This window comes from Zootoca vivipara, chromosome 12, assembly GCF_963506605.1.
Source record: "Zootoca vivipara chromosome 12, rZooViv1.1, whole genome shotgun sequence".
NCBI lineage: Eukaryota > Metazoa > Chordata > Lepidosauria > Squamata > Lacertidae > Zootoca > Zootoca vivipara.
This window is the reverse complement of record NC_083287.1, coordinates 6672226-6700025: the sequence shown is the minus strand read 5'-3', so window position 1 is coordinate 6700025 and position 27800 is coordinate 6672226. Positions and strand designations below refer to the sequence as shown.

The 27800-nt window shown below is 45.1% G+C and overlaps 1 protein-coding gene across 1 annotated transcript in view; it reads left to right on the top strand.

Moving 5' to 3' along the window:
- EEPD1 (endonuclease/exonuclease/phosphatase family domain containing 1) overlaps positions 1-27800 on the top strand; it is a 63404-nt gene that overhangs the window by 14525 nt on the left and 21079 nt on the right. The window contains exon 2 of the mRNA XM_035128750.2: positions 26324-26375. Within this exon, the coding sequence (XP_034984641.1) occupies positions 26324-26375 (52 nt within the window). The remainder of the gene's footprint in view (positions 1-26323; positions 26376-27800) is intronic.

The following is a 27800-nucleotide window of genomic DNA, read 5'->3' as shown; positions in this document are numbered from 1 at the left end:
CTTTTCATCACATGCCTGTGATTGCCAAATACATGCTCGGTTTTGCGCTCTCCTCTCGCCTGGTTGGGTCTGTTCCAGGATTTCCCGCAGTCATTCCTGGTCATTGACCTCGGCAAGGGCTGGCTTAGTGTGCTCATTCTGAACTTGAAGAGGCTTGTCATCATACATGCAGCAATTGCTGATGTGGAAAAACTTCTGTATCACGGGACTTTTTTTTTTTTTAAGGAACACACCCATCCCTATTGTGATGGTGACTACTGTTCCTTTGCAACAGAGAAATCTGCCCCATCTTTAATGTGAAATAATTGTTGCATTAGATAGAAGATATTGTTCCCTTCTGATCAAGGGTACCACTCTATTCTGCCTTGTTCAGACCGCACCTGGAACACTGTGTCCAGTTCTGGGCGCCACAGTTTAAGAAGGTTGTTCAAGAAGATGTTCAAGGGTCTGGAAACCAGGTCCTTATGAGGAATGGTTGAGGGAGTTGGGTACGCTTAGCCTGGTAAAGAAGTGGCTGAAAGGAGATAGGATAACCATCTTCAAATATCTGAAGAGCTGTCACATGCAAGACGGACCAAGCTTGTTTTCTCCTGCTCTGGAGGGTAGGATTTGAACCAATGGCTTCAAGTTACAAGAAAGGAGATTTCGACTGAACAGCAGGAGGAACCTTGTCTCCCTTGGGTGTTTGGGGACTCTCCCTCATTGGAGGTTTTTATGCAGAGGTTGGATGGCCTCCGTCATGGATGCTTTAGTTGAGATTCTCACATTGCATGGGGTTAGACTAGATGACCTCTGGGGGTCACTTCCAACACTATGATAATCTGTTTTGAACATGGGAAGAGCCTGTTCAGCTTCAATTAATACTTTTAAAAAATATTTTAGCCTCTTATGCTGAAACCCAAAAATGTCACTGCTGTAAGTTATCTGGAAAAATTTAGCTGGAAAAAATGATCAGCCCTTGGCTAGGTGACTGCTTGAATTCTAAACAGGGAAGCGGCAGCGATTGCATTCCATTGCATGTCATCAGCCTGTAATGCAGGTGTGAAAATGTATACAGGAGGAGGGTGCAGTGAGAGATGATGAAGCATTATTTTCATAAGCAGCCTTAGCAGTGAAAAGTAATGTTTAACATACTTAAGTTCTTGCTGTTCAAATGAGTGCAAGGCACCTAACCTGTTTCTCTAGATTCATGGGCACGCCATTGCTGTGATGAAGCCAGTCTAGCATGCTGTTGTCAACAACAGTATAGGGAAGGTTATTCTCTTCCTTCCTTTCTCTCTCCCACCCTTGTCGCTTGACTCTGTTTCAGGGGTCAGCAACCTTTTTCAGCCGTGGGCCAGGCCACTGTCCCTCAGACCTTGTGGGGGGCCGGACTATATTTTGGGGGAAAAAAATGAACAAATTCCTATGCCCCACAAATAACCCAGAGATGCATTTTAAATAAAAGCACACATTCTACCTGTCAGAGGTTGTTACGGCTACTCTTGAGTAACGACTTTCCACATACTTGTCTTTAAAAGAGTCTTTATTGGTGCATGTTATTTACAGTGTAGCGAGCTGTCGGTTTCATGTCCGCTCATTCCGTCTCAGAATCCGGCACTGCCCCTTTTCGCGACTTTGACCAACATAACAGCCTCGGGACAGTGAATCTCCTCCCTTTTCTCCTCCTCCTTAATTCCGGTGCCGAGGGAAAGGGTCTACGCTCCATCTTTTCCCTCTCCCCCCTTTCCGTCTCTCTCTCTTCCCGCCTGTGGAGCAGGGTCTCTCCCATACTGCCGGAGACCTGTCTCTCTCTCTCTCTCTCCGCTTCCTGACTAGCCCCTTCAGACCCCACACTTTCATGGCTGCTTGGGGACGAACTGCTCCTAATGAGAGGGGGAGGTTCTCTGTAATCTCTCCCCCTTACACTACCCATGTAAAAACACGCCAATTCCCGAACCATCCACAGGCCAGATTGAGAAGGCGATTGGGCCACATCCGGGCCATGGGCCTTAGGTTGCCTACCCCTGCTCTATTCTCTTATTTTCTGGTTCCGGGGCTGGCATCAACACATGGTGTACTTGGGCAGTGGTCAGGAGCCCAGCAGCCTTTCACGACCCACCATCCGTGCCTGCCTTGGGGCCTCCTTCAGAAAGGCAAGGGGTCTTCTGAAATTGCTCTGCCCAGCCACCCAAACTCTTTCTGGACTGAACTGTGCAGCTGAAAGAGGAGTACTTGCTTCAGTCCATAGTCAATATTGTTGTGTAATGTAAGAAGAAACGGCCGCAGATATGTAGTGACAATTGCATAGGATCTGGCAACAGTTAAAGGATGCATGCCATTGTCAAATCTGTCATTGAACTCTGATTTACACTCTAGTCCCCTAAACATATTTTGAGTACTGCACTCGTTTATTTTAAGATTTGTATCATAGCAAAGTGTTGAAGGTGGTTTGGGGGAAACCAAGCAGTACATCACAAAACAATGCAGACAATTTGTGGGTTTCCGCCTCTTAAAAAAATCCATTTGACTCAGGGCTCTGAGCTTCTCCTGGGTTTAGCTACTGTTTTGATTTCCCGTGGTGGCCTCGGACGATGCTGTGCAGAGGGCATTGTGGGAAATTAAAATTTCGGCTAGATCCAACCACTCAGTTAGTTGTAGAATATGGCAAATGTCCCTGAGCTCAGTGGCAGAGCCCATACTCTGTGTGCATATACAGTAATTCAGCTCCTATAATCTCCAGTTAATCTTGGGTAGCAGGCCTGGGGAGAGCTCTACCTGAAACCGTGGGATGTCCCTGCCAGTCAGAGGAGTTAGCACTAAGCTAGTGTGACCAATGGTCTTGGTATGAGGCAACTCCATGCACTCACAGGATGAGGGAAGCACAAGGAATGGACTGTGATTTGGCTGGGTTCCTGCTCCGTAGTGTGCTTATCCTAATGGACACTTCAGCTTTTTAAATTGGTCCATTTTCAGCATTTACAAATCAATTCTATTTTTGAAAGTCGCCTCTCCCTCTGCTACATTGAAATGCCTTCCCTGGCTTGCTGGCAGCGTGGAATATTTCAGCTTGGGATGCAAATAACCCGCATAGCACTGAAATATTTACTTAGCAACAAGCTGAAATAGTTCAGAGATTACAGTTTTGAACCTTTGGATCCATCAGCACAATCCTTACTGTGTTTAGAAACTTCTGGGGTTTTTTTGCAGTATAGAAATGGGAGTGTAAACCCTTAAGAAAACACTTGTTCATATATGAATATTGCAAGAGGGAAGCTTTGCTTATTTTCCTTGGAAACCAAGCCATAAGGAGATCCAAAACAGATTCTTGTCTGTTTGCAAATGGATGTTTCTCCCCCAGGTTCCATGAAGAACACTTTTCTGATTAACCCAAAGCCAGCTTCATGACTCATTACAAGGGCGGCACTTAATATGCATTTGAATCGTATGAAAACTTGTTGCCTTCAAGTTTGTTATTCAGAACATCACCAAGATAATTAAAAGCAAACATAGCTGATACCTTAAAGTCATGAAACATGGCTCTAGGTCAGGCATCCCCAAACTTTAGCCCTCCAGATGTTTTGGACTACAATTCCCATCATCCCTGACCACTGGTCCTGTTAGCTAGGGATCGTGGGAGTTGTAGGCCAAAACATCTGGAGGGCCGCAGTTTGGGGGTGCCTGCTCTAGGTAAATGGATAAGGGGGGGGGGTAAGTTCACAGATGATCTTCATGATTGAGAAGGCTTCTGTTACTGGTAGCCAGCCACCTTTCTTGAGTACTGATAGATCTCTGGCGAGGATCTTAATAACTGGGCATTTGCCAGGGAGTTCTTCAGACAAGCTAGTCCTAGACTCTTTTTAAACCAAGGATGTGAAATCTATGGGCCTCCAGGTGTTTTTGGACTGCAGTTCACGTCATCCCTGACTATTGGGCATTCTGGCTGGGGCTGATGGGATTTGGAGTCCAACAACGTCTGGTGGAGGGCTTTAAGCCGTTGTGAACCAGGGCCTTGTTTCACTGCAGTCCGGCCATCTTCTCTGAAGGACACATGCAGATCCTTCATCATTGTGGTCTGTCAGTGAGCAAGATACTTTTCTCTCTTTATTTCGCTTCTTCATATTCAAAAATGGTATCAATACAGAAAGGTTTTTTGAATCAGCACTTCTTGCTGCTTCCCCTCTTGCAGAGCCATGCACCATGGAGTGAAATTTGATTGGTATTGACCGATGCTTTTGGAGAGCTGATATCATTTTTGTATTTATTTTGAATGAGTTTCCTTGGCCTAGGATAGTGTATAAATAATATCACGAGCTTTCTCCGTACATATGAAAACACTTTTTATCATCGTGACAATCATGTCAGGTTTCCAGCTTCATGTAAAATTGGAAAATGCCATGTAATTTCTTACTTCCTCCGGGTATACATGCAAATCTATGTATGCCAACAGAATTGTTCCTTATAATTGCTTTAACCTTCTCAATTATTGGACCAATTTGGGGAGACATTGTTTGGGAAACAAGACTTGGCATCTCCTTAGGCCATATGATATATACCTTTAATAACTTACTCAAGGTTGTCTCAGTGGCAGAGTCTGCTCCAAGGTAAATTGATTTTAAGGACTGGCTTTTAAATTGTTTTCAGAACGCTTTTCTTGCTGCGGTTTCCCCCAAAGAATTGTGGGAGCTGTAATACTAAGATATCTGTTCGTGGCGCTTGAAGTGGGCTGCCTTACGATATTGTTATTTTCCTTAGCAGACACTCTCGGCTTGGGGGGCATTTTATGTGGGCAGGACAGGGAAGTTATTTTCCAAAGAAGCGGCCCCCTAATTCTGTTACTCTCAGCTTTTGGTTCCACCTCAGCCTTGATTATTTTCTTCCAACCCTGGGGTCTGTTTCACAAGTATCGTCAAGGGACCTCAGTGGAACTTGTACATTGAGGCCTTTTACCAGTTCCGTCCCAGGTGGCGCTGTGGGTTAAACCACTGAGCCTAGGGCTTGCTGATCAGAAGTTCGGCGGTTCGAATCCCTGTGACGGGGTGAGCTCCCGTTGCTCGGTCCCAGCTCCTGCCAACCTAGCAGTTCGAAAGCACGTCAAAATGCAAGTATATAAATAGGAACCGCTACAGCGGGAAGGTAAACGGCGTTTCCATGTGCTGCTCTGGTTCGCCAGAAGTGGCTTTGTCATGCTGGCCACATGACCTGGAAGCTATACGCCGGCTCCCTCATCCAATAATGCGAGATGAGCGCGCAACCCCAGAGTCGGTCACGGCTGGACCTAATGGTCAGGGGTCCCTTTACCTTTACCTTTACCAGTTCCGCAAACACATAAATATTGATCGCTTTCTAAAAGCTTGCTCCAGCTCCATGCTTTTTGTTGAAACCTTCGCCCTCAACAGGCACAAACACACCCCACTATTTTTCTAATAGCCGGTAGTTATGCTGATAAAACTTTCGTGAACATTGCTCTTTAAACATTCTCTGAATCTCTTTCTCGGAGCAATGATTACCCACTATTATTCCCGCCCCCCTAAATCCTCATGATATCCTAGAAGAGCAGCAAAAAGAGCTCAGAATTCAGGCATAATGGAATTTCTCCTCTTGAGGAGAATGCAGGAGCGTTCATGCAAATAATGAAACACAGCAGAGGCCTCCTGTTGTAGCTGCTGACTGTCAGTGTATGACTTGGGAGGATAATAATGTTACCAGTGTTGTTGTTCGGTCAATGATGGAGAATGGTGGGATGTATAGCAGACTTGCAAATAAGTATTCAAATTTGTTGCTCCTCAGAAACACAGGAGTCTGCCTTCCCCTCATCTCACACTCCCATTTTGCTCATATGTGGGCACATGAATATCCCCTAAGGAAAAAAAACCTGCCAACTGTTTTCCATTCTGCAAAAAATTCCTGGCCTGATAAACTGCAACGAATTCTTACTCTCCGCTGCAGTCGATCAATAGATCTTTCCTGCACAGCAAAAAAAAAAAAAAAGTTACAAGTAGTTACAAGTTGGCGGTTAGGCATTGGTTATTTGGGTTGTATTAAATGGTTTTATTGATTATGTTGGCCCCAAGTTTATGCCTGCGTGGTTGGGGAAATCCCGGTCAGGAATACAGGGGCTCTATGCTGTGTCCGTAACCCCAAGATAGGGGCCAGGACGGCGTATTGAGGCCCCTGGGAGCCTGAAGGGAGAGGGGAGAGTTCATTGCACCCGGGTCCCCATCTCTCCCTGTAGGATTTCCCCGTGTTGACAAGGCAAGTTATTATTATTTCTGCCCTTAGGTGACAGTTGAGAACCAATGCCTACGCAACCACTCACATGTTTTGTATTAAATAAAAGTTGTGGCCAAATTCATGCCCAAAACCATTAAACAAACATTCTGTCTATGTGGTGAGTTATTTGAGGTTTGGGGGACCTCCACACGCAGTGCGCTGAGTATTTTTTTTAAAAAAAAAAATCCAGATCTGCAGTACTTTATAGTCCACTAACATCAAAGACACGTTAAAAAGTGAGTAATAATTGTCATCTCCATACAATAGTCCCTGCCCCCCACAATCAAAGCGAATAAATGTATTGAGTCCTGGTTGCAGCCACTGTGAGTGGCTTTAGGGATCATTGCCTTATTAGATCCAACTAAAATGTCATCAAATAGTGAGCCAGCCTTCCCGTTCTTATTCAGACTGGATGTTCAACAAAACAGTGGGATGAAGGAGAAAGAAGACACTGGACATGATGCTCAGGTTCCTAAGTCTGCAGTTCATTCCTGCCTTACAATGGACTGCTTAGTGGATTGGACTCTGCTAGATGCAAAACAGATTTCAGGGTTGAACCGTGTTGCTTAGGTGAAGAAAAACTACAGCTTCTTCATATAACATCTGGCGGTGAATGATCACTCAGCTGAACAGCTGGGTCTCTTGTGAGGCAAACAGCAGAAGTAGAAAGGAATGTGACTGTTTTCATATTGCCAGAGTTGGGGATTAATTTTAGATGGTGCCCTGGGTCTATAGAAGATAAGTTGGGTGGTGACCTGAGACTTGTGATCTTGACAGTTCAATCACATCTCTGAGTGCTAGGAAATCATCTTCCCTCAACTGTTAAGATCCCTGAGTTCATTATTCTGCAAAGAAAAAATAAATTGTAGGTAGCCAGAGAATACAACAATATTTCTCTGGTTTGCACAATCCTATATAATAAAGTGCAAGTGTCTCTGCGTCCAGTCTCTGTGTCCATGGGATTGCGCTACTGCGCATGTGCCCCACGCACAGCCGTTGGGACTTGGAGCGCAGAGACGGAGCGCGTTGGCCGGCGCGTAAGGGAGCTCAGCCTCTCGACGTTCGGAGCAGCTCTCGCGAGAGAATCCAGAGGACATGCGAGATAGCCCCGTGCTCGCAAGCGAGCGTGTTCTGTCTCCACGCAGGCGCACTCACGAGGCCGTTTACTTCTCGCGTGGACTTACTTCTAAGCGGCAGCGGCCGTTACAAGTGGCGGCGGGCGAGCAATGTCAGCTCTGCGCATGTCCCCGAGGTTGCTAGAGCAACAGGTCTGTTCTAGCACCCGTTAATTTAACGGGCTTCATGACTAGTTTCCAATAAGGTTGACAGGACATAGCCCTGCTTTCCAGCCGTGGCTTGTGAACATACTTGTGCTTTTCAGTCAGACTCTGCTTCCCTTGCTTGGGTGTTGAAACAAGAGGGGTGCACCCATGACTACGGTCCTTAAAGATTTTGTGGCAGAAGGAATGTTTCTCTTATAAAAGCTATGCTGTAATTTTATTCTGTGTGAAGAGTTCCCCCCCCTCCCCACTCCCAGTACCATTTCCCTAAAATCGGAAATCCTGGTTTAAATGCCACAGGATATTTTAATCATTGTAGAAAAAGCCTTCCCTTTCTTTTGTTCTGTTTTTAAAAAAAACAATGCTTTTTTAATTTGCCTTCCCTGTTGCTTGATATCTAAAAGCAGCTCTTCCTGCTGAGATTTTAACACCAACAGGCTGTGAGTTCCCCCATAACCGCCAAGCCCACGCATGTAAACATCTTATGTCTCTTTAGAGGCAGCGAGGGATGGGCTGCAACAAGCGCCAGTTTTCCTGCCATATTAAGTATCTGTAACATCATAAATTTTCTTTGTTTAATACTTTTACAAGTAGGAAGAGGGGGAATAAGTTCTATAGCACGTCTCTGTTTAATAGCAGAGTAAAGACAATGGAGGACTTGCTCTGCTTTGTTTCAATTTGCCTCGGTGCAGTTGAAATTGAAAAAGCATTTGAGGGAACACATTTCTCTTGTGTTACAAATTTGAAATGAATTGTGGGGTGGTCTGATAAGTGGCAGGCCTGAGCAGAAAGTGAACCCATGTTCACACACACACACACACACAAACACACACACACGAATCCACACACTATTTCCTAACTTTGCCAGGCCAATTTGTAAGTGGTTGGGGAAGTGTGTATGAGGTTGCCAACTTTTTTGGGCCCGGGGGCATATTTGCAAACTGGAAACACTGTTGTGGGCGCACACACAACCACAACCACAAGCACACACCACAACTTAATTCTGTGGCTGATTTATTTATTTCATAACATTTCTAGACCGCTTGATTGTATAAAAGAAACCTCAAAGTGGTTTACAAAATTGGCTGCCGCAATATTTTGTGAGCCTAATCTGGGCAGGATGAGGAGACCCTGTGGACATCAAGCGAGGTCTCTGAGGTGTGTGTGCGCTGGTGTGCGTGGTCTAGCTGGCTGGGGCGTGCATTGTGAGGTCAGCACACTCTTGCTTCAAATAAAACAAAACCATTTTGTTGCTGCCCAAGGCAATAGAGGTGGCGTTCCCCCAAGACAGTGGAAGAAGAACTGCTGGCCTGGTTGCTGAGGTGTTAGGCTGATGTTCTCAAAGCACCACCAGGCAGTTGTTGGTCTTTTGCTGAGGTGTTGAACCCTCACTGGGGTAGGAGCAGTTGGTGGTCCCCCAGAGCCAACTGTGTGATTGACTTCCAGTGGGAATCCTTGTTTGTTTCATGTAGTTATATGCTGCATATTCCTAGAATGGTCACTTAAGTTGGAGGTAGCCAATGTGGTCCATATGTTGTCCCTCCATCCACTGCCGGCATGGCCGCTGGTTCAGGGATGATGGGAGTTGTAGTCCAACAAGATCTGGAGGCACCACACTGGCTTTGCCATCAGATAACAAATCTTATACCTGTCTCTCTCTTTCTATATAGAACAATAAAACTAAAAAACAATGCCATTTTGTATAACATAGCTGCCAAGTCTCCCGTATTCCCCAGGAAATCCCTGTTTTTCCAGCTGTTCCTAGTTGAAAAAACGGATTTTTTTGTTTTTCCCCAGTTTATTCTGGTGCGGTGGCCATTTTGGAACTGGGCGGAGCATGCTCAGAAGCGACTTTTGATGCTGCTCTGCCCAGTTCCAAAATGGCGGCAGTGCGACTTCTGGCGCGACGGCCATTTTGGAACTGGGCAAAGCAGCATCAAAAGTCACTTCTGAGCATGCTCCGCCCAGTTCCAAAATGGTGGCAACGCTACGTCCAGTCTGCTACTTCCGCCCGGTCCCTTATTTCTCCGACAGCAACTTGGCAGGTATGTTATATACTCAAATCCTAGAAAAAACAGAGCAAGAGTCAGGGAAAGTTTGTTGGAACAGATGACTTTCTGTTCCAACATGGGCAAGTCTCTCAGTCTAAGGGCATCCAGTGAACTTTCTAGCTGGTCTTTGAACCTGTATACCCCAAATCCAGACTTAATATGCCGCTTAGGAGATTCTTAAGTTTGATTTTTCAACATCTTCCTTTAAGGGATTTGAGGGCGGTGCTGATAATATCCGACAAGCGTACTGGAGTTCTGGATTTGAGCATGTTGGCAGCATAGCAATGAACACTATGGGCCATCTTTCTGGGTAGGATGTAGGACTTTGTAGCCTAATGAAATGGACTGGCAGACCCTGGGGCTTATTTGATGTCACAAAAAGTGTTCATGCTTTCCCCCCCTTTGGCTAAAGAACTTGGGGAAACATCCTGGCTCTATGGAGAAATCTTCCCTTTACCATTGCTCAAGTCATTTCAATAACTGAAGACTCTTGATTTATTTATTTTTAATGAAGACACTGTCTTATGCATGGCGCAGACACAGAACTTCTCTTCTCAGAAATTATTGTTCTTTGTAGATTAAAAACAAAACAATCATGTTCCTCTTCTTCCACAAGGAATCCTAGTAACCTCTAAGATGTCTGTCTGGATTTCTGCCCATCTTAGAGTCACTTGAGTTCAACAAACTCACTCTTAGCAAAGTTCATACTGGCCTGAAAAGTCTCCTCAGGCAGTTTTTACTGTTCTGCCTGGTAAAACAACAGCCGGGCAAAGGCGGAAAGAGAAACCACACAATTGCCACACTGCACAATTTTTTGTTTCCTTCGCAAGAAATTCGTAGCATTTCCTCCGACATAAAAAGAAATCATTAACAGGAAACCTGAGGTTAAAACTTAGGAATTTATAATAAATTCTGTTTTTGCAATAAAGGGGTGAGTCGTGGTTTGAAAGCAGGGTCCTTATCGTCTTGCTGAAAAATGGTTGATGGGTTAACAAGTAGGTAAAATGATGTGGTGATTTAATTTGACTTATTTGGCTAGCCCTTCTGGCAAAACAGTGCCATCTGGCAGTTCAGCTCTCTAAAGTTCCCAGCTGGTTCAAACCTCAAATAAGTGTTGTTACCCAGCTTTGGGACGTTTTAAGCAAGTAAATTGTGTTAAAAGGTAAGCGCCCTTGGGGTGCACGGGAACCATTCTAAAAACCTCCAGTTATAGTATTTGTGTGTGCATGCTTATATATACTGTGGTTCATATATGTTGCATGCATGAACTTTCAGTGGAGGTTCTAGAAAGGCAGGAATGCCTCCTTAAATTTAAAAAGTTCATCTCAAACGTAATGTTTCGTCCTAAAATGAGAGAGAAAAGAGAGAGAATTTTGTTTACATTCTGTCTTCTGAGCCTTTGATTACAGTGTTACCTCTACGTACGAATTTAATGCGTTCCGAACACACATTTGTAAGTTGAAAAAATTCATAAGTCGAATCCCATAGGAATGCATTGGGAGAAAAAATTCATAAGTCGAAGCAACCCTATCTAAAAATTCGTAAGTAGAAAAAATCCTATCTAAACCGCATCCAAGATGGCGGACGGAGCTCCATTTGTAAGTAGGAAAATTTGTAAGTAGAGTTATTTGTAAGTAGAGGTACCACTGTACTATACTGCTTTCCAGGACTTGAAATTTACCGGTAGGTCTGCTCTCACTCACTCAGTGGGAGTTCCCTGGCTGTGTGTACAGATGTTTTTATTTTACATAACCTGTACAGCAAGACACGGCCTATGTCAATCACAGACATAGTTTTCCTCTCATCCAAAGTATCTCCACTATTGCTGAAAAGTGCCACCTCCTTTTTCAGGAATGTCTGGAGACAAACACCTGCCTGGCTGAGCCAGAGAACCAACCGCAGAAGGAAAGCCTGAGATGTAGCTGTTGAGATTGAGCGCCCTCATACCATATCATGGGGAAATGAAAAATGATTCCACTGGCTGTTTTGTTTCCCAGAGTTTTAAGGCAGTGGAATTAGGTCCCATTCCCCCCAAATTAGTCATGATCACGTAAGCACCATAAATATACCTGCGGTCGGCTAATTGATTTGAGCCATGCAGGTAGTCATTACCACATGCCGCCACATGATTTGTGTGGCACGCTAGTAATAAAAGCATGTGCAGAGAGCAGGAAATCTGTCATATCTGCATCTGACAAGCAGATGTCAGGGATTCCCACCCGCATGAGTAATTGCTGCACAAGTGCGGCAGTTTGCCAACCTGCCATTTCCCTGAGGCATGCCATGTCACAATGAGACGCTCTGTGGGGCTGTGTGACATCGGCGAAATCAAGTGATAAGGCCCTCATGAATTCCACCACTTCTGGCTGCAAATAATGGCGGAGGAGAGCTTGCATATTTGAATGCCCCTTCCTAAAAATAAATAAAACCTTGTAAATAGAAGAATCACACGCCAGACTTGTTGTGTATGCTATTTCCCTATGTACAGAGGGGCTATCTTTCTTGGGATGTGAGGGGGGGGGGAAAGAGATTTAAATACGCTGTCCCTCTCTGCAACATAATGTGATAAAATCCAGGGGAATATTCCATATTTTGCTGAGAGGCATATACTGCAGGGAGAGAAAAGAGGAATACACTTCAGAAACTGGTGGCTAGACATCTTGTGCTAAGCCTGTCATGGGAAACTCCCTAGGTCTCTCAGACCATGGCAGTCCAAAAGTGGTTACTTTGGGTTGCTAGGGCTGCTCTGTGACAGATGTTTAGGGAAACTGCTTACTATCCCTGTAGGGAAACTGAATCTTGCTGAGTTGTGGGAGCAAAAATATGGCACTTTGGCTTGAAACGCTTTCGCCCTTGCTGAATAAAGTTCCCTTTATAACTTTCTACAGTGTCATTGCTATGTTCATGTTGTGATACTCCAGCGTCAATATGTGTGTGTGTGTGGGTGTCATTCCTTTCTCACTTTGATACGTTATCAGATTGGGTAGTTGGGAGACTGTCACCACAGGGGACTCTGTCTCATTATTACAGAGATAAATGCAGCAGTTGAAGGAAGGGTGAGGTGAATGAATCACAAAAGACAACATGGAGAGCATAGGTCAGTGGACAGCTTTTCCCTAGAAAGGTTACGCTACAAACTTATATTGGTTTTATATCAGATCAGCTTTCAGAGCTCCTTCCGAAGAATTATGGGATTTGTAGTTTATGGGCAATGCTAAGGAATTTCCGTGCAAAGGAAGATCCTCTTCCCCAATCCGATTTCACTGAACTACTGTTTCCAGTAGTCTCTAGAAAGAAAAGAAAGAAAGAAAGAGAAAGAAAGAAAGAAAGAAAGGTACCCTGTTTTAGGTCTACAGTGTAGATGCATACACTGTACAAGTGCCCTACCATCGAATTTTATCAGGTAGCATTTGTGCAGAAGCAATTTTGAACATTCCCAATTGCTAGGGGTTGTTCCCAAACTATTTTTGCAGAACCTCTGGCTTTCAAGTGTAACTATATAACCATAGCTGCCAAGTACCCCGTTTTCCCCGGGAAACCCCCGTTTTTACTTACCTTTCCCCGGTGGTCCCCCGTATCACTTCGTCTCCCGTTTTTCTCCGTTATTTTCTCCTGCCGGCGGCCATTTTTTTCCTTTCCGATTTGCCCTTCTATGGGCACCAAAAATGGCTGCCGGCGGCTTCAAAAGTCGCATCTACGCATGTCCGGAAGTGCATAGACGCGACTTCCGGTGTCGGCAGCGGCCATTTTGGGTGCCCATAGATGGGAGGAGCGACACCGGAAGTTGCATTGACGCACTTCCTGACATGCGTACAAGCGACTTTCAAAGCTGCCGGCGGCCATTTTTGGTGCCCATAGAAGGGCAAAGCGACACCGGAAGTTACGTCGACGCAACCTCCGGTGTCACACGGCTGCTGGTCCCGGATTCTGCAGTCCGGGACTTGGAAGGTAAGTATAACAAGTGTAACTACACAAAGAAAAGGGGCATCATTTGGCTAAGGTCGTGTCATTTCAACCTATTTTCCTCCTTGCAGACCTGGGAGAAAATTATATGTTACTGTGGATTAGAATTACAGAGAAAGCCGAGAAAACAGTCCTTGATGTTTAAATCAGAAGCACTTGACATTTGGTATTTAAAGCCGTGGCAATATTGGCCTGTGGTACACAGAGCAATGTCTGTGTGGGGCTCTGGCTACTGACAGACCTGAAGCTTGAAGTTTCATATGGCACCCTCTGCTTGTGGAGAGGGGGACACCTGCATCCTAATGGAGAAATCCTATTGCTTATTTTGTGGTTTTTGAAAATGAGAATGGTCCACTAAGTATAGGCCACAAGCTTCATTTTCCCTATTGCGGCTTTTAACAGTCACACAGCTTCCCACAGGAAACTCGGGAGACGTTTGCAAAATTAGAAAGTTCTAGCTAAAAGAGTTCATGGTCTCATTAAAAAGAAAAAGGCATGTGCCATTGCAAATTGCTGCTTTGAAAGTGCCTGCAGTTACAAATTACAATGGAGAAATGGATTGGTGATTGAGTTAAATACATAATACACTGAAAAGCTGGTACAAACGTATATTTTGGGAAGTTGTCTGTTTGTTCTCTATGCATTTGGACATCTCTTCAGATATTGTAACCAAATTTTGCCTGGTGGCTCCTGAGATCAGGGAACAGGTTTGGGTCTTTGGCTGGATCTATACTGATTAAAAAAAACATGCTATAGGGGGGGAAAGACTATAAAAACTCTCAATGCAAAATCTCATTGGCGATGGATCACTGCTCTGCAGCGCCATCTGGTGTCCCATGTTTATAAGCTGAGTCCTTGGTCTGGATACAGTTGGGTGCCATTTTAAATCAAGGTTGTAGACCAGGGGTCAGCAAACTTTTTCAGCAGGGGGCCGGTCCACTGTCCCTCAGACCCATAGCTGCCAAGTCTCCCGTATTCCCCGGGAAACCCCCGTTTTTCCTGCTGTCCCCAGCCGAAAAAACGGATTTTTTTGTTTTCCCCTGGTTTATTCTGGTGTGGCGGCCATTTTGGAACTGGGCGGAGCATGCTCAGAAGCGACTTTTGATGCTGCTTTGCCCAGTTCCAAAATGGCTGCAGCGTGACTTCTGGTGCGGCGGCCATTTTGGAACTGGGCAGAGCAGCATCAAAAGTAGCTTCTGAGCATGCTCCGCCCAGTTCCAAAATGGCGACAGCGCTACTTCTGGACTGCTACTTCCGGTCCAGTCCCTTATTTCTCAGGCCGGAACTTGGCAGCTATGCTCAGACCTTGTGAGGGGACAGACTATATTTTGAAAAAAAAAAATGAATGAATTCCTATGCCCCACAAGTAACCCAGAGATGAATTTTAAATAAAAGGACACATTCTACTCATGTAAAAACACGCTGATTCCCAGACCGTCCGCAGGTCAGATTTAGAAGGTGATTGGGCCGAATCCAGCCCCCAGGCCTTAGTTTGCCTCCCCATGTTGTAGACTGAGCCTTTCAAAACTACACTGATTATTTTTTTGTTTCTTAGCATTTCCAGCCAGTGCTAGGTATGAAACTGCTAGTAACCAATAAAGCTGTAGTTGATTTTTATATGCCTGATTGTTACCCACATGAAAATATGTGTGAAAGCACTGATTGATGACGGCTCCACAGTGTGTATGCACAGGGGAAAACGTCACACTTGTCACTGCATGCGATGAACAGCAGTTTCGTGCTCTGTCCCTTTCAAGGCATGGTCCCCAGCACTCATGTCACAGAAAAGAAAATATTGTTGAAAGTCTGTAATGTGCAAGTGGGTCAAAAATTAACAGAAGATGAAAGTTTTCTCACTGAAAGGCTGCGTAGGATTTAGGATTTAGCTGAGGCGCTCTGTAAAAGCAGGGAATTAGACAACCTTAAATTACATTTGATTGCTTCCAGGGTTTAAAGCTGTTTGGCAAGCACACAAAAACTAAGCTCCTCAAATGGTAAATTCCTAGGAGAAACAATTCCGGCTATTCCTGAGTTCCTCGTATAGCCCTTTAATTTTATTTTTAGCTTTGTTTTATAATATCAAGGAACGATGAGACGTCACTGGCCAATTTTCGAAATGTGCACATCCTCTAAAAATAATAAATCACACAATTTAATAACGGGCTCTCCAGTCCTTCCATTGGGGCAATGAGGGAGAATTGGGGGGGAGGAAAAGATATTTCAGAAGCATCAAAGTGTAACCCGCAAGGGAAATTCAGAAGAACAAAGCAAAGGAGCCAAACAGAAAAGCTTATTTATTTGCAAAATAATCATGCTCCGTCTTCTGGAGGTTGTAAGCCAACTATTGTTTTTATGACCTTCAGATCTTTGTTTTGAATGCTGGCCTTACCTCCTCTGGTAGAGAGGATTTTTTTAAATTTTATTTTATTTTAATCAGTTAAATGATACATCCAAACCCAGTGTAAATGCCTCTGTAAAAAGACACACAAAGACTGTTATCCCCCAATCTGTCTGGCAAAAATGGACAAACCCTGCTTTTAAAAAACGATAGAGCGGTTATTTCATAATTGCAAGTAGACTATTTTAGACCACAGTAAGCTGGGATTAATCCCCCCCGTTAATGTAATAGCAAACAAACACGGGTTAAGATTAGAAAGGAATTTAGAATTTTGTTTTTATGAAAGGATGCTCTGTTGACAGATCAAGGCCCAATTCTGTCTGGAAACTATGGTTTGCAAATCAGGAGGCAGTCTTAGGAATGCCTGCCTGCACATCTACTAAACCATAGTTGAGGCCATCCATGGAGGGAAAGGGGAATTCATGCTGTTGAGCAGAGGACTGAAGGGGTCAAAACATGTCTTCCCAAGGCTCTTCCCTGTTTGAGATGCCAGGATTGTATCTTCTCTGGTCTCACGGCTAGAATCCTAAGCTCACTCACGAGGTGGGGAGTAAGCTACGTTGAACTCAGGAAAAGCTGAAAGTGATTATATGTGCTGTTTCAAAAGGACTTTTAACAATATCATGTGTTTTTAAATGCCAGTTTTTTCATCAGACTGCATGCTGGAAATGATAATATAATAATAATAATAATTTATTATTTATACCCCGCCCATCTGGCTGTGTTTCCCCAGCCACTCTGGGCGGCTTACAACAGAAAAATGAAATAAATTAATCTATTAAACATTAAAAGCCTCCCTAAACAGGGCTGCCTTCAGATGTCTTCTAAAAATCTGGTAGCTGTTTTTTTCTTTGACATCTGATGGGGGGGTGTTCTACAGGGTGGGCGCCGCCACCGAGAGGGCCCTCTGCCTGGTTCCCTGCAACTTGGCTTCTCGTAATGAGGGAACCGCCAGAAGGCCCTCGGTACTGGACCTCAGAGTCTGGGCAGAACGATGGGGGTGGAGACGCTCCTTCAGGTTTAATAAGATTTAGAAGGTGTATACAACATGTAACTCTCGTAACAAGCAGCACATGGAGGGAATTAGTTTATTGTACTCTTCTGGCGCTCCTAATTAGCTGTTATTATCCCTCTTTTTCTTCTTTATTGCTTGGGTGCTGCTGCTTAAGACTACGGCATTTCTTGCTCCGGGCACTGTGGTTGCCTGCATGCTGAGGTTGTGGCAGAGGCATTGCCTTTGCTTTCCAGGAGCCATAATGGCCACCTCTCAAGTTGGCCAGCTGTCTAGTTGCCCTTGATGCCAAGTCTGCTTATCTGCACTAAGGCATCCTGAAGCTGCTGCGGACTTTGTCCTATCCTGTACAGTTTGACGTACCCAAGAAAAGAAACCACTGCAGCTAGTGTTTATAGCACAGGGGCTGCTAGAATGGTGCCTGTGGGCACATGGGTACCCTCGAGCTCTTCTCCTGGCACCATACCTGCCAAGTTCCGGCCTGAGAAATAAGGGACTGGACCGGAAGTAGCAGACCGGAAGTAGTGCTGCCGCCATTTTGGAACTGGGCGGAGCATGCTCAGAAGCGACTTTTGATGCTGCTCTGCCCTGTTCCAAAATGGCCGCCGCACCAGAAGTCACGCTGGGAACAGCTGGAAAAACGGGAGTTTCCCGGGGAATACGGGAGACTTGGCAGCTATGCCTGGCACCCACGCACCCTCTTCCATCACTGCCCCTTGGTCATGAGGAGCCTCGGATGGCTACCGTTTTCTCCCTTTAAAAGTACATAGAGCTAAGGTGGAAGAGGGATGCTTCACCACTGCCCCTTTCCCCTCAAGGTGCTTTGCAAGCGTCATATTAATTCTGGTGTGCTTGCTCATTCTTATTTTACCTTTGGAAAAATGAAGTTTGTGTGCACATTCATTCAGTGTGTGTTCGTGTGTGTGTGTGTGTGTGTGTGTGTGTGTGTGTGTGTGGCATGCTGAGGGGGCAAGGGGGTGGCATCCATGGCACTTGCTCAAAAATCAGAAGAACGAAATGTGCCCATGGGCCAAGAAAGGTTTGGTTTAGCTGCTTGGAAGGAGAGGAGGAAGGAGTCGTATCTGCTTTTCACATCAAGTATCCTTCAACAGGGTTCGAGTAACGGTAGCCGATACTTAGGTATGGTTACCAAAGTTGGATGCCACCCCCACTCTCTGCCGAGCGCTAGCAAGATTCCAGCAGATTCCGGGCACTCATCAGGGGTTGTGCTCCTTTGGAGAATTGAAGGTGTGGTGGAGATGGCCGTAGCTTTAAGAAATGTGCTTTATTCACATATTTACACCTGAGTTTAGATGGAGAGAGTTCAGATCTTACAGCATAGTCATCTCAAGAGGGGCTTGTTCCCCATGGCAGTACAGCACTGGAGTCAAAAAGCATCTTTGCCAGCCAGCCTTCAGCCAGCCTGCCCAAGATGGATCTCTCCCTTTGTCCTCTTCTTCCCAGCATGCCTTTCTGTAAAGACTTCCTTTTCCCTGTCCCCTTAAACACACACCCCATCACCATGGCACCCTCTGGTCTGCCCAGGCCCAATAAATCCTCTCGGATGGGCCATCAACACTTTTTCTCACCTTCATGCCTCTGTTGCAGGTGAGGCCCTGACTTGATAGGAAGCTTAGCCTGCGCTTTTACACTGGCCTCCAACCTTCCATTCAGTGCGCCAAATAATCAAAATGCTACCACTTATTAATTTCGAGTGTTTGAGCCCCCCCCCCCAATCTATAACAGTATGAACATCAGAATAGTTGGAGTCTTATGCTCTCCCTGTGGCAAAGTTAAATAAGGCACTGTTGTCATTGCGTGCCGAGGCACCAAGAGGACCCCCAAATAACTCAGACAGACACCATAATTTTTGTTAAGGTTTTTGGCATTAAAATTTGGCCACAACTTTTTATTAAAATACAATCAATTAAATGTGAGTGGCTGCTTAGTCATTGGTTCCCAGCCATCTGTCTCCCGCCTGGGACAGATCTGACTCCCTCTAGCCTAGTAGGGGAGTCAGTAAGTAAGCACCCCCTGAGAGAGGACGGGGCAGGGGGCACAAGCCCTTCTTTGTCCTCTCCCCAGATGCTCCCCGAGGCTCATGCGTGGTCCTGACCCCTAGCGGGGATTAACAGACAAACATGTGGAGCCCGGGATTCCTTTAGCGGAATACTTCTATATGGCAGCAGCAATCACATGAGGGTCAGGCCCAGCCAAAATCCGTACCCCTCAACCAATTATTTGAACCAATGACTAACCACAACCTTACAAGTTGTGACTAGTTGCAGTATGGTAGGCAAAAACCACCTGACACCAGCCAATCAGTCAAGTGGAAAAATTCCTACCAGGCCCCTGAATACAGGCGACCACCTAGACAGGCACTGCAAGGTCAAGCAAAGGGGCCTAAATGAAGCGGAGGGTGGGCGGGAGATTCGAAGCGAGCAGCAAAGAGGTAGCACAAACTGCTCCTTCGGCTTAAACCAAGCAAGGGCTGTCAATCAACAAATTGCAACAAGGAAAAAACCCCCAGCAACAATTAAACCACCAATCAAAGCCAAATATCAGACCCACCCCCAAGGCCCTGGGTCGTCCTATGGAGAGAACCTGCTTTCCAGAAGGCAGAGACTCTTGGGGGCTTTCTGGTATTGTTTAAGTACAAATGGTGACCGTTTTAGGCAGGGGTCAGCAAACTTTTTCAGCAGGGGACCGGTCCACTGTCCCTCAGAACTTGTGGGGGGCCGGAATATATTTTGAAGGGGAAAAAATGTACGAATTCCTATGCCCCACAAATAACCCAGAGATGCATTTTAAATAAAAGGACACATTCTACTCATGTAAAAACACCAAGCAGGCCCCACAAATAGCCCAGAGATCCATTTTAAATAAAAGGACACATTCTACTCATGTAAAAACATGCTGATTCCCGGACCGTCTGCGAGCCGGATTTAGAAGGTGATTGGGCCGCATCCGGCCCCCGGACCTTAGTTTGGGGACCCCTGGTTTTAGGTGTGTCCAAATGGCATGCGATAGCCGACACGTTGGTCCTTTTGGACCCGGAAAGAAGGCAATACGAGGGCATGGGGCAATGTAAGGGGGGGCGTGCTTATTCGTGTTTTGGGGGCGGGAATGGAGCCCCTGTGTGAAATGGCCAGCGCCTGTATAATATGGGAGAAATCCCTCAAGTTAGCTGACAGAAAAGCACACCACAAGCAGCCCTAGGCAAAATATGTTGGAAAAACTCAAGGATTAGTAAGATTCATCTGCTGCAGACAGCCTTACAAAGAGCCACCCCATTTTATGTTAACTTAAGTGTATCCCCCCCCCCCCAAAAAAAACCCAACAACTTTTTTTCTCTTTATTATATTAACTGCTTGAGTCATAGTTAACTCCTTGGCCTGTTTTTGCTATGAAGAAATTTATTAGTACTGGATTAAAAAGTCATACTTTCAGTTCTTTAATTGATGCAATCTGCATTACCGGGTGTGTGTAGGAGACAGTAGGTTTTTTTAAACCTGCATTTCCATGGAAACAAAGATCCGAGAAAAATAAAAATGATGGGAACTGGGTGGCAGGGAGTGTAACTGCTTCTAGACTGTTGCTACTTTTTGGGAGGCTTAATTGCATCCAGGGAAAGTCATGTTGTTCAATTAAAGATTCTGTGATTCTAAGTGGATTTGCTGCTATTGCACAACAAACCTGCTTCCAACCTCCAACATGCTGATCCTGCCTTTTGCAGGAAGGAAAGTGATGAGGAAATGCCCTTGAAAGTGTCAGGTAAGAATAGATAGATAGATATATAGATAGATAGATAGATAGATAGATAGATAGATAGATAGATAGATAGATAGATAGAGTGGTACCTCTACTTACAAATTTAATGCGTTCCGAACACACATTTGTAAGTCGAAAAAAATTGTAAGTCGAATCCCATAGGAATGCATTGGGAGAAAAAATTCGTAAGTAGAAGCAACCCTATCTAAAAAATTGTAAGTAGAAAAAATCCTATCTAAACCGCATCCAAGATGGCGGACAGAGCTCCATTCGTAAGTAGAAACATTCGTAAGTAGAGTTATTCGTACGTAGAGGTACCACTGTATTGTCATTATACATAGTTCAACGAAATTGAATACCATCCCATAAAAACAAAACAAAAACACAATTACAGCCCCCCCCCACACACACATCAAAACTCTCCAAGATCATATTATTTAGTTACAGCATTTAAGATGGTTATAGCTCTTGGATAGAAACTGTTTTTTAATCTATTTGTTCTTGATTTAATTGTTCTGTATCTCTTGCCCAAAGGCAACGGTGCAAAAAGACTATATCCAGGATGAGATGAATCCTGTAAAGTATTATTTGCTTTTTGAAGGCAACGGGAACTGTATATGTGATATCATATAACCTCAGGTTCAATCTGCAGTTGAACAAGTTACTTAGGGATGGATGGGGAGAAAACCCAAATCCCACTTCATACATTATCAGGCTAAAGAACCCTCCTAGGTAAAGGTAAAGGGACCCCTGACCATTAGGTCCAGTCGTGTCCGACTCTGGGATTGTGGCGCTCATCTCGCATTATTGGCCGAAGGAGCCGGCGGACAGCTTCCAGGTCATGTGGCCAGCATGACAAAGCCGCTTCTGGCGAACCAGAGCAGCACATGGAAACGCCATTTACCTTCCCGCTGTAGCGGTACCTATTTATCTACTTGCACTTGACATGCTTTCGAACTGCTGGGTTGGCAGGAGCAGGGACCGAGAAACGGGAGCTCACCCCGTCGTGGGGATTTGAACCGCCGACCTTCTGATCGGCAAGCCCTAGGCTCTCTGGTTTAACCCACAGTGCCACCCGCGTCCCAAGAACCCTCCTAGCATTGTGGAAAATGTGTGAGTCATTTTATGTTGCCATGTTGAAACATGACACAGACAATATATAATCTTTGTCAGAAAACCTGTGTTTGTTTTCCCAGTAATCAGAAGTGTCAGGTGAGTGAGTTACTGTGAATTTATTAGGCAACTTTGCTAAACTTCCCACCATATTCAAAATATATTTCCAACTGATGGGCTTATTTCTATTCTTCCCTTATCCATTGATGCAAAGCTCATCCATCACCCATGGCAACGTTTTCAGCTATGAATGGCTGCTCTTTCATTGATGGACAGATCCTGTGGCTTCTTGTAAGAAGAGCTTCTGTTCTGGACGGTGGTGTGCCATTGGTACCACCAGATACGGGGCTACGAAACCTTACAAGCCTGGTCCCTGAAAGCTACAGAAGACAATAGGCTTGTGTTAGCCGATTGCAGTTATCCAGTAAGGAAGCCCAGTTGTTTCTTTTAAGTCTACACTTAATTTTTATGAATTAGTTTTAGGAACTCTTCTGCAGTCAGTACAACATTGGCAGGTGGCTATGCCTGCATCTCCCATTAGCTGGTTGATAGTGGATGAAGACAAATGACCGTGTGACAACTGGGCATATGAAGTACTTGCAGACTAGAAGATAATGTTTACACCTGCCAGGTGTGTGAAGGCTCCTTGCCTTCACACATTGGGACAAACACTGTTCTTCCCAGTTCAATGGTGATTCTCATACTACTCTCCCTTGACTCTTATTGACTCCTTCCCCTTGAATGCATTTGTACCAGGCCAGGACACAAGTATCTTCATTTTGTACACACAGAGAGTTGCTTTGATTTCCTTTAATTAAGGGGTTTTTCATTGTGTCAAAATTTCGGAACTGTCCGTTTGACCAGGATGAAACAAACAAGTATATTGTGCCGAGAATGACTTTGGGTCTCTGTGGATTCTCTGGTACATTCCAGGTACACCCTGTTCCTTGGTGGGATGACGCCAGCTGGCCAAGTGTGAATGAACTTGTTTTTCTGCAACTTGGCAGACTGGGCTTACGGTTGGGTTTAGGAGGTGAGGCCAAGGCAATCTGAGGCAGCAGTGAGAGCTAGTTGCTCAGATTAGTGAGCAGCGCAGAGCAGTCCTGACCCGGAAGCCTTTATAGGGGGCCAAAAGGTTACCCACCTGATCTGCTCTGGTTTACTTGAATAAACATTAGGCTTCCTTGTTGATGCGGCTGCTCCCGGCATTTCTCACCATTTCGCCACAGTTGAGTGGTGGCACACAGGTAGAATTTCTACCTGATCCTCCTTAAGTTGACATTTGGAGACTCACTGTGGATTTGAGTTCTGGACTCTACACTGTGCCTGTTCTGTGGATGCTTATTCTCTAAGACTGTCGATATAATTGCAGAATATATATACTGTATATATATATATTTAAGTCAACCTTTGTAGCCCTTGGAGGAGTTTAATCTATTGGACAGCCAGCAATAACTGCCTCCTATTTTTAGATCCGTTGCACTGCACGTCCTGTAAAAACCACAAAGGATATCCAATCAGTTCTGCTTTCTGCACCAGCTATGGAGGCCAGGTTGCCTTGCACCGTTTAGATAAACGATCTCTCCTTCCCTATGCAGTGCTATAAATCCTCGCTTGGTGATTATGCTTCTTTTCGAGCCTCATGTTTTCATGAGTCAGCACAGGCGTTTGGCTAAAGTCAATGGCAAACTCTTGTTTCTGTCTCTCTGCTTCTCTTTCTACAGCATTTTGGGGCATGTGGCTCTATCTGTGTGCGCCCATTATAAGAAGAGGTTGCCAGAATCAATTTGGTTTTTATTAGGGTTTGTAGAATTTGTCTTTGTAGATGGGTTTAATTATACAGAGCAGCCTATTCGAGTAATGACAAATGGATGCAATAACAGCTGTTGTTGTCATTAATAAAGGTAAAGGGGCCCCTGACCATCAGGTCCAGTTGTGTCCAACTCTGGGGTTGCGGCGCTCATCTCGCTCTATAGGCCGAGGGAGCCGGCGTTTGTCCGCAGACAGCTTCCGGGTCATGTGGCCAGAATGACAAAGCTGTTTCTGGCAAACCAGAGCAGCGCACGGAAACGCCGTTTACCTTCCCGCCGGAGCGGTCCCTATTTATCTACTTGCACTTTGATGTGCTTTCAAACTGCTAGGTTGGCAGGAGCTGGGACCGAGCAACGGGAGCTCACCCCATTGCAGGGATTCGAACCGCCGACCTTCTGATCAGCAAGCCCTAGACTCTGTGGTTTAACCCACAGCGCCACCTGGGTCCTGGGTCATTAATAGTATTTTATAAATTCATGAATCACCTTTCACGTGATTCTTAGGGTGATTTACAAACCTAGCATAAAAACAACTAAAAATAGTTTTCCGAAACAGGAGAAAAACAACCAAAGTTGGATTTACAAATAATACAAAAGGAAACCTTTTCACCCAGCTGGAAAAGCTAATTGAATCAAAAAATGTATTCAGCTGTTTCCGGAAAGTACAGATTGTGAGCACCTGACTTATCTCAGCAGAGATGCTGTGCCACGGAACGGGGAAAGCCCTTCTCCAAATTACTGTGGAGTGAGCTTTTGGTATACTCGGAGTCCTGTAGTGACTTCATGCTCTTTATTGCAGCTTGTAAAACAGTGAATGAAATGCCCCCCAAACCTCAGGCTTTTATATACAGTCATACCTCATGTTGCGTCCATTGCAGGTTGTGTTTTTCTGGGTTGCGAACACGGCGGACCCGAAAGTGTTTGCCTCCGGGTTCCGCCATGCGTGCATGCGCAGAAGCGTTCTTTGTGCTTTGCGCATGCGCAGAAGCGTCCTGCGCATTTCGCGCATGCACTGAAGCGCTCGATTGTGCTTTCACGCATGCGCTCTATTGCCGCTCAGGTTGCAGACATTTGGGAGGTTGCGGTCCGCAACCCGATGTACCGCTGTACATCATTTGAATCATAGAATCATAGAGTTGGAAGAGACCACAAGGGCCATCCAGTCCAACCCCCTGCCAAGCAGGAAACACCATCAAAGCATTCTTGACATATGCCTGTCAAGCCTCTGCTTAAAGACCTCCAAAGAAGGAGACTCCACCACACTCCTTGGTAGCAAATTCCACTGCCGAACAGCTCTTACTGTCAGGAAGTTCTTCCTAATGTTTAGGTGGAATCTTAAACATTTGCACAATGAATGAAATTCATTTGCACAATGAATCCTGTCTGATTGGCTGATTCTGCTTCCCTCCTGGAGCCTGGTTGGTCTTTTCCTGCAGGCCAATCAGTTGTTACATTCTACAATCCTACCAGCCTAATAGGCTGGTTAACTTCTTCCTGGAGCCTGATTGGTGTTCTCCTGCAAGCCAATTAGTTGTTGCATTCTAGGATCCTACTTGCCTATTGTTCTAGGATCCAAGCTTAGTACATAAGAGGTATGTTAGGAACTTGAAGGAGAAACTGTCCTGCAGGTTGTAGTGCCCTTCTGAGTATTTAAGGCATAAGGCAGTCTCTCAAGCAACTCGATTCTGTAGCACCTCATATGCTAGCACCAAAATCTTGAACTGCAGGTGGGGAGCCCATGCAGATCCCACAAACAATAATGATAACTTTATTGTCAATGAACAACCTGTGTATAATGAAATTAACCAAGCCTCCCCCCTGCCCACAAACACTCAATCTCCTTGCACTCTTTGTGCTTGTCGCACAGCAGCATCCCCAGTCTGTCTCTTATGCCCAACACCAGGTCCAGGGCCTCAATAACCAAGCCAGGTGGAGAAGTTTCCTGGTATGTAAGAGAAGATTTATGGACTCCAATGGCAGTGCCCTCCTCCCTTGACCGTCATGTCTATGATTTTGTGGGCCATATGATGTGCTTTTGTGAACCATTATCCCTGGAAGTGGTGGGTAGCAGTCGCTGGAGTGACTATTCAAAAGACAAGGATCAGGCAAATTTGTAGGGGGGTGAATATATTTTGATTAACTGCGACAGCGAAACGGAGCTTCTAGGTTCAAAAGGGGTTGACCTATTAATAACTGACTTTCAGGTTAAAAATAACAGGGCTTGTTTTGCCCCCTGCACGTCCTGCTTGTGAGCTTGCCAGAAGCACTTGGTTCGCCAAGGTTGACAAAGAAATGCTTCACCACTTTGCTCCTTGGGCTTGATCTAGCAAGGCAGCTCTTAAAACAAACATACCAGTCCAGGAGCTGCCTTTCAGATGTAAATAAAGCAACTCCCACCTCGCTGTTGGTTCTTAGATGCAGCATTCTGGTATGATAGCTGGATCTCAGCCAAGAATCTGCTTAAGCATGCTGTATCAGAGCAGTCAAAGTCAGCTGTGTCCAGTGAAGTAGCGTAAGCTCTTGAGATCATTCTTTTGTAAGATAGATGGGGATTTAATGACTGCATGGGACTGCACCCTTGTAAATGGCTGACTAGGGTTTTCAAACTTTCAGGAGCTAGTTTTACTTGATTTTAAAATGACTTCTTTTGCTGTTTTCTTTTTCTCTTCTAGCATCAAGCTTTTGGCTGTGCAGGAGCTGGCTGACAGAGATGCACTGGAAAAGGTATTTAAACCTGTTTGCAGAGCTGCACACATCTTTTCAAGCACAACTCTTCTTTTAGTTATGTTGTTGTTTAGTCGTTTACTCGTGTCTGACTCTTCATGACCCCATGGACCATAGCAGGCCAGGCACTCCTGTCTTGCACTGCCTCCCACAGTTTGGTCAAACTCATGTTCGTAGCTTCGAGAACACTGTCCAACCATCTCGTCCTCTGTCGTCCCCTTCTCCTAGTGCCCTCAATCTTTCCCAACATCAGGGTCTTTCAGGATTCCCTATTTACTGCGATTCATATAGTATGGATCCCCTTCACTTCATACTACATATTGCACCAGATATAATGCTAGTTGAGCGTGGTAAGGAATGGATGGACCGCTTCCATTGATCTATTGGCTTGTGTGGCCGCACCCCCTCCCTCTTCTCTTTTGTGCAACTGTGAGAAGGAGTTTGGACATTTTCATTTCTGTTTTAGATTTGCAGCAACTTGCAATGTTGTCTGAACCTGAACAAACTGGTCAATCTTAACTGTGGTTAGTGGAAACCGGCCAACTTGAAACTATGGTTTATGAAGCTGGCTTGTTTCAACAAACCGTGGTTAAGATTAGCCACAGTTTAAGTTTCAGATAACATGTTACAGTTGTAGAATTGTAGAGCTGGAAGGGACCACGAGGGTCATCTAGTCCTATCCCCTGTAATGCAGGAATATTTTGCCCAACCTGAGGCTTGAATCCATGACCCTGAGATTAAGAGTCTCAGGCTCTACCAACTGAGCTATCCCAGCTTTTAACTGTAGTTAATCTAAATTTCTGATCTCCTTCTGATAGCCGTGCCAGATGGGAGGAGACAGTGCACAACCTCAAGGCTTGTTGAGACTTATTATTGTGGGGCTAAACCATGGTTTAGCATGACACCTGAATGCGGCCAGTGCCAGAGGAAATTTGGTTCCTTCTTATGTGCTCTAAGGCAGCATGTAAAACAGTAAGAGTCTTCTGCTCTTTTTTCTCTTAGCATTCTCTAGACGGCAATTATTAACCACATGACTGTACTGTTCATACGAGTTTTCAATATGCTCACAGCAAACCACTTTTGAAAGTGAGCTGAGTTTCAGAGCTTGTGATATGATTGTGTTTGTGAGAGAGACAGAGACAGACAGACAGACAGACAGACAGACAGACAGACAGACAGACAGACAGACGGAGAAACTCTCGTGTCTTTTCAGGTGTTGGGGGGGGCTAAAAAAAACCCACTGAGTGCATGTAACCCAGGCTTCCTCAACCTCGGCCCTCCAGATGTTTTGAGACTACAATTCCCATCATCCCTGACCACTGGTCCTGCTAGCTAGGGATCATGGGAGTTGTAGGCCAAAAACATCTGGAGGCACAAGGTTGAGGAAGCCTGATGTAACTCTTTGGGCATGCCTAAAGTAATTTT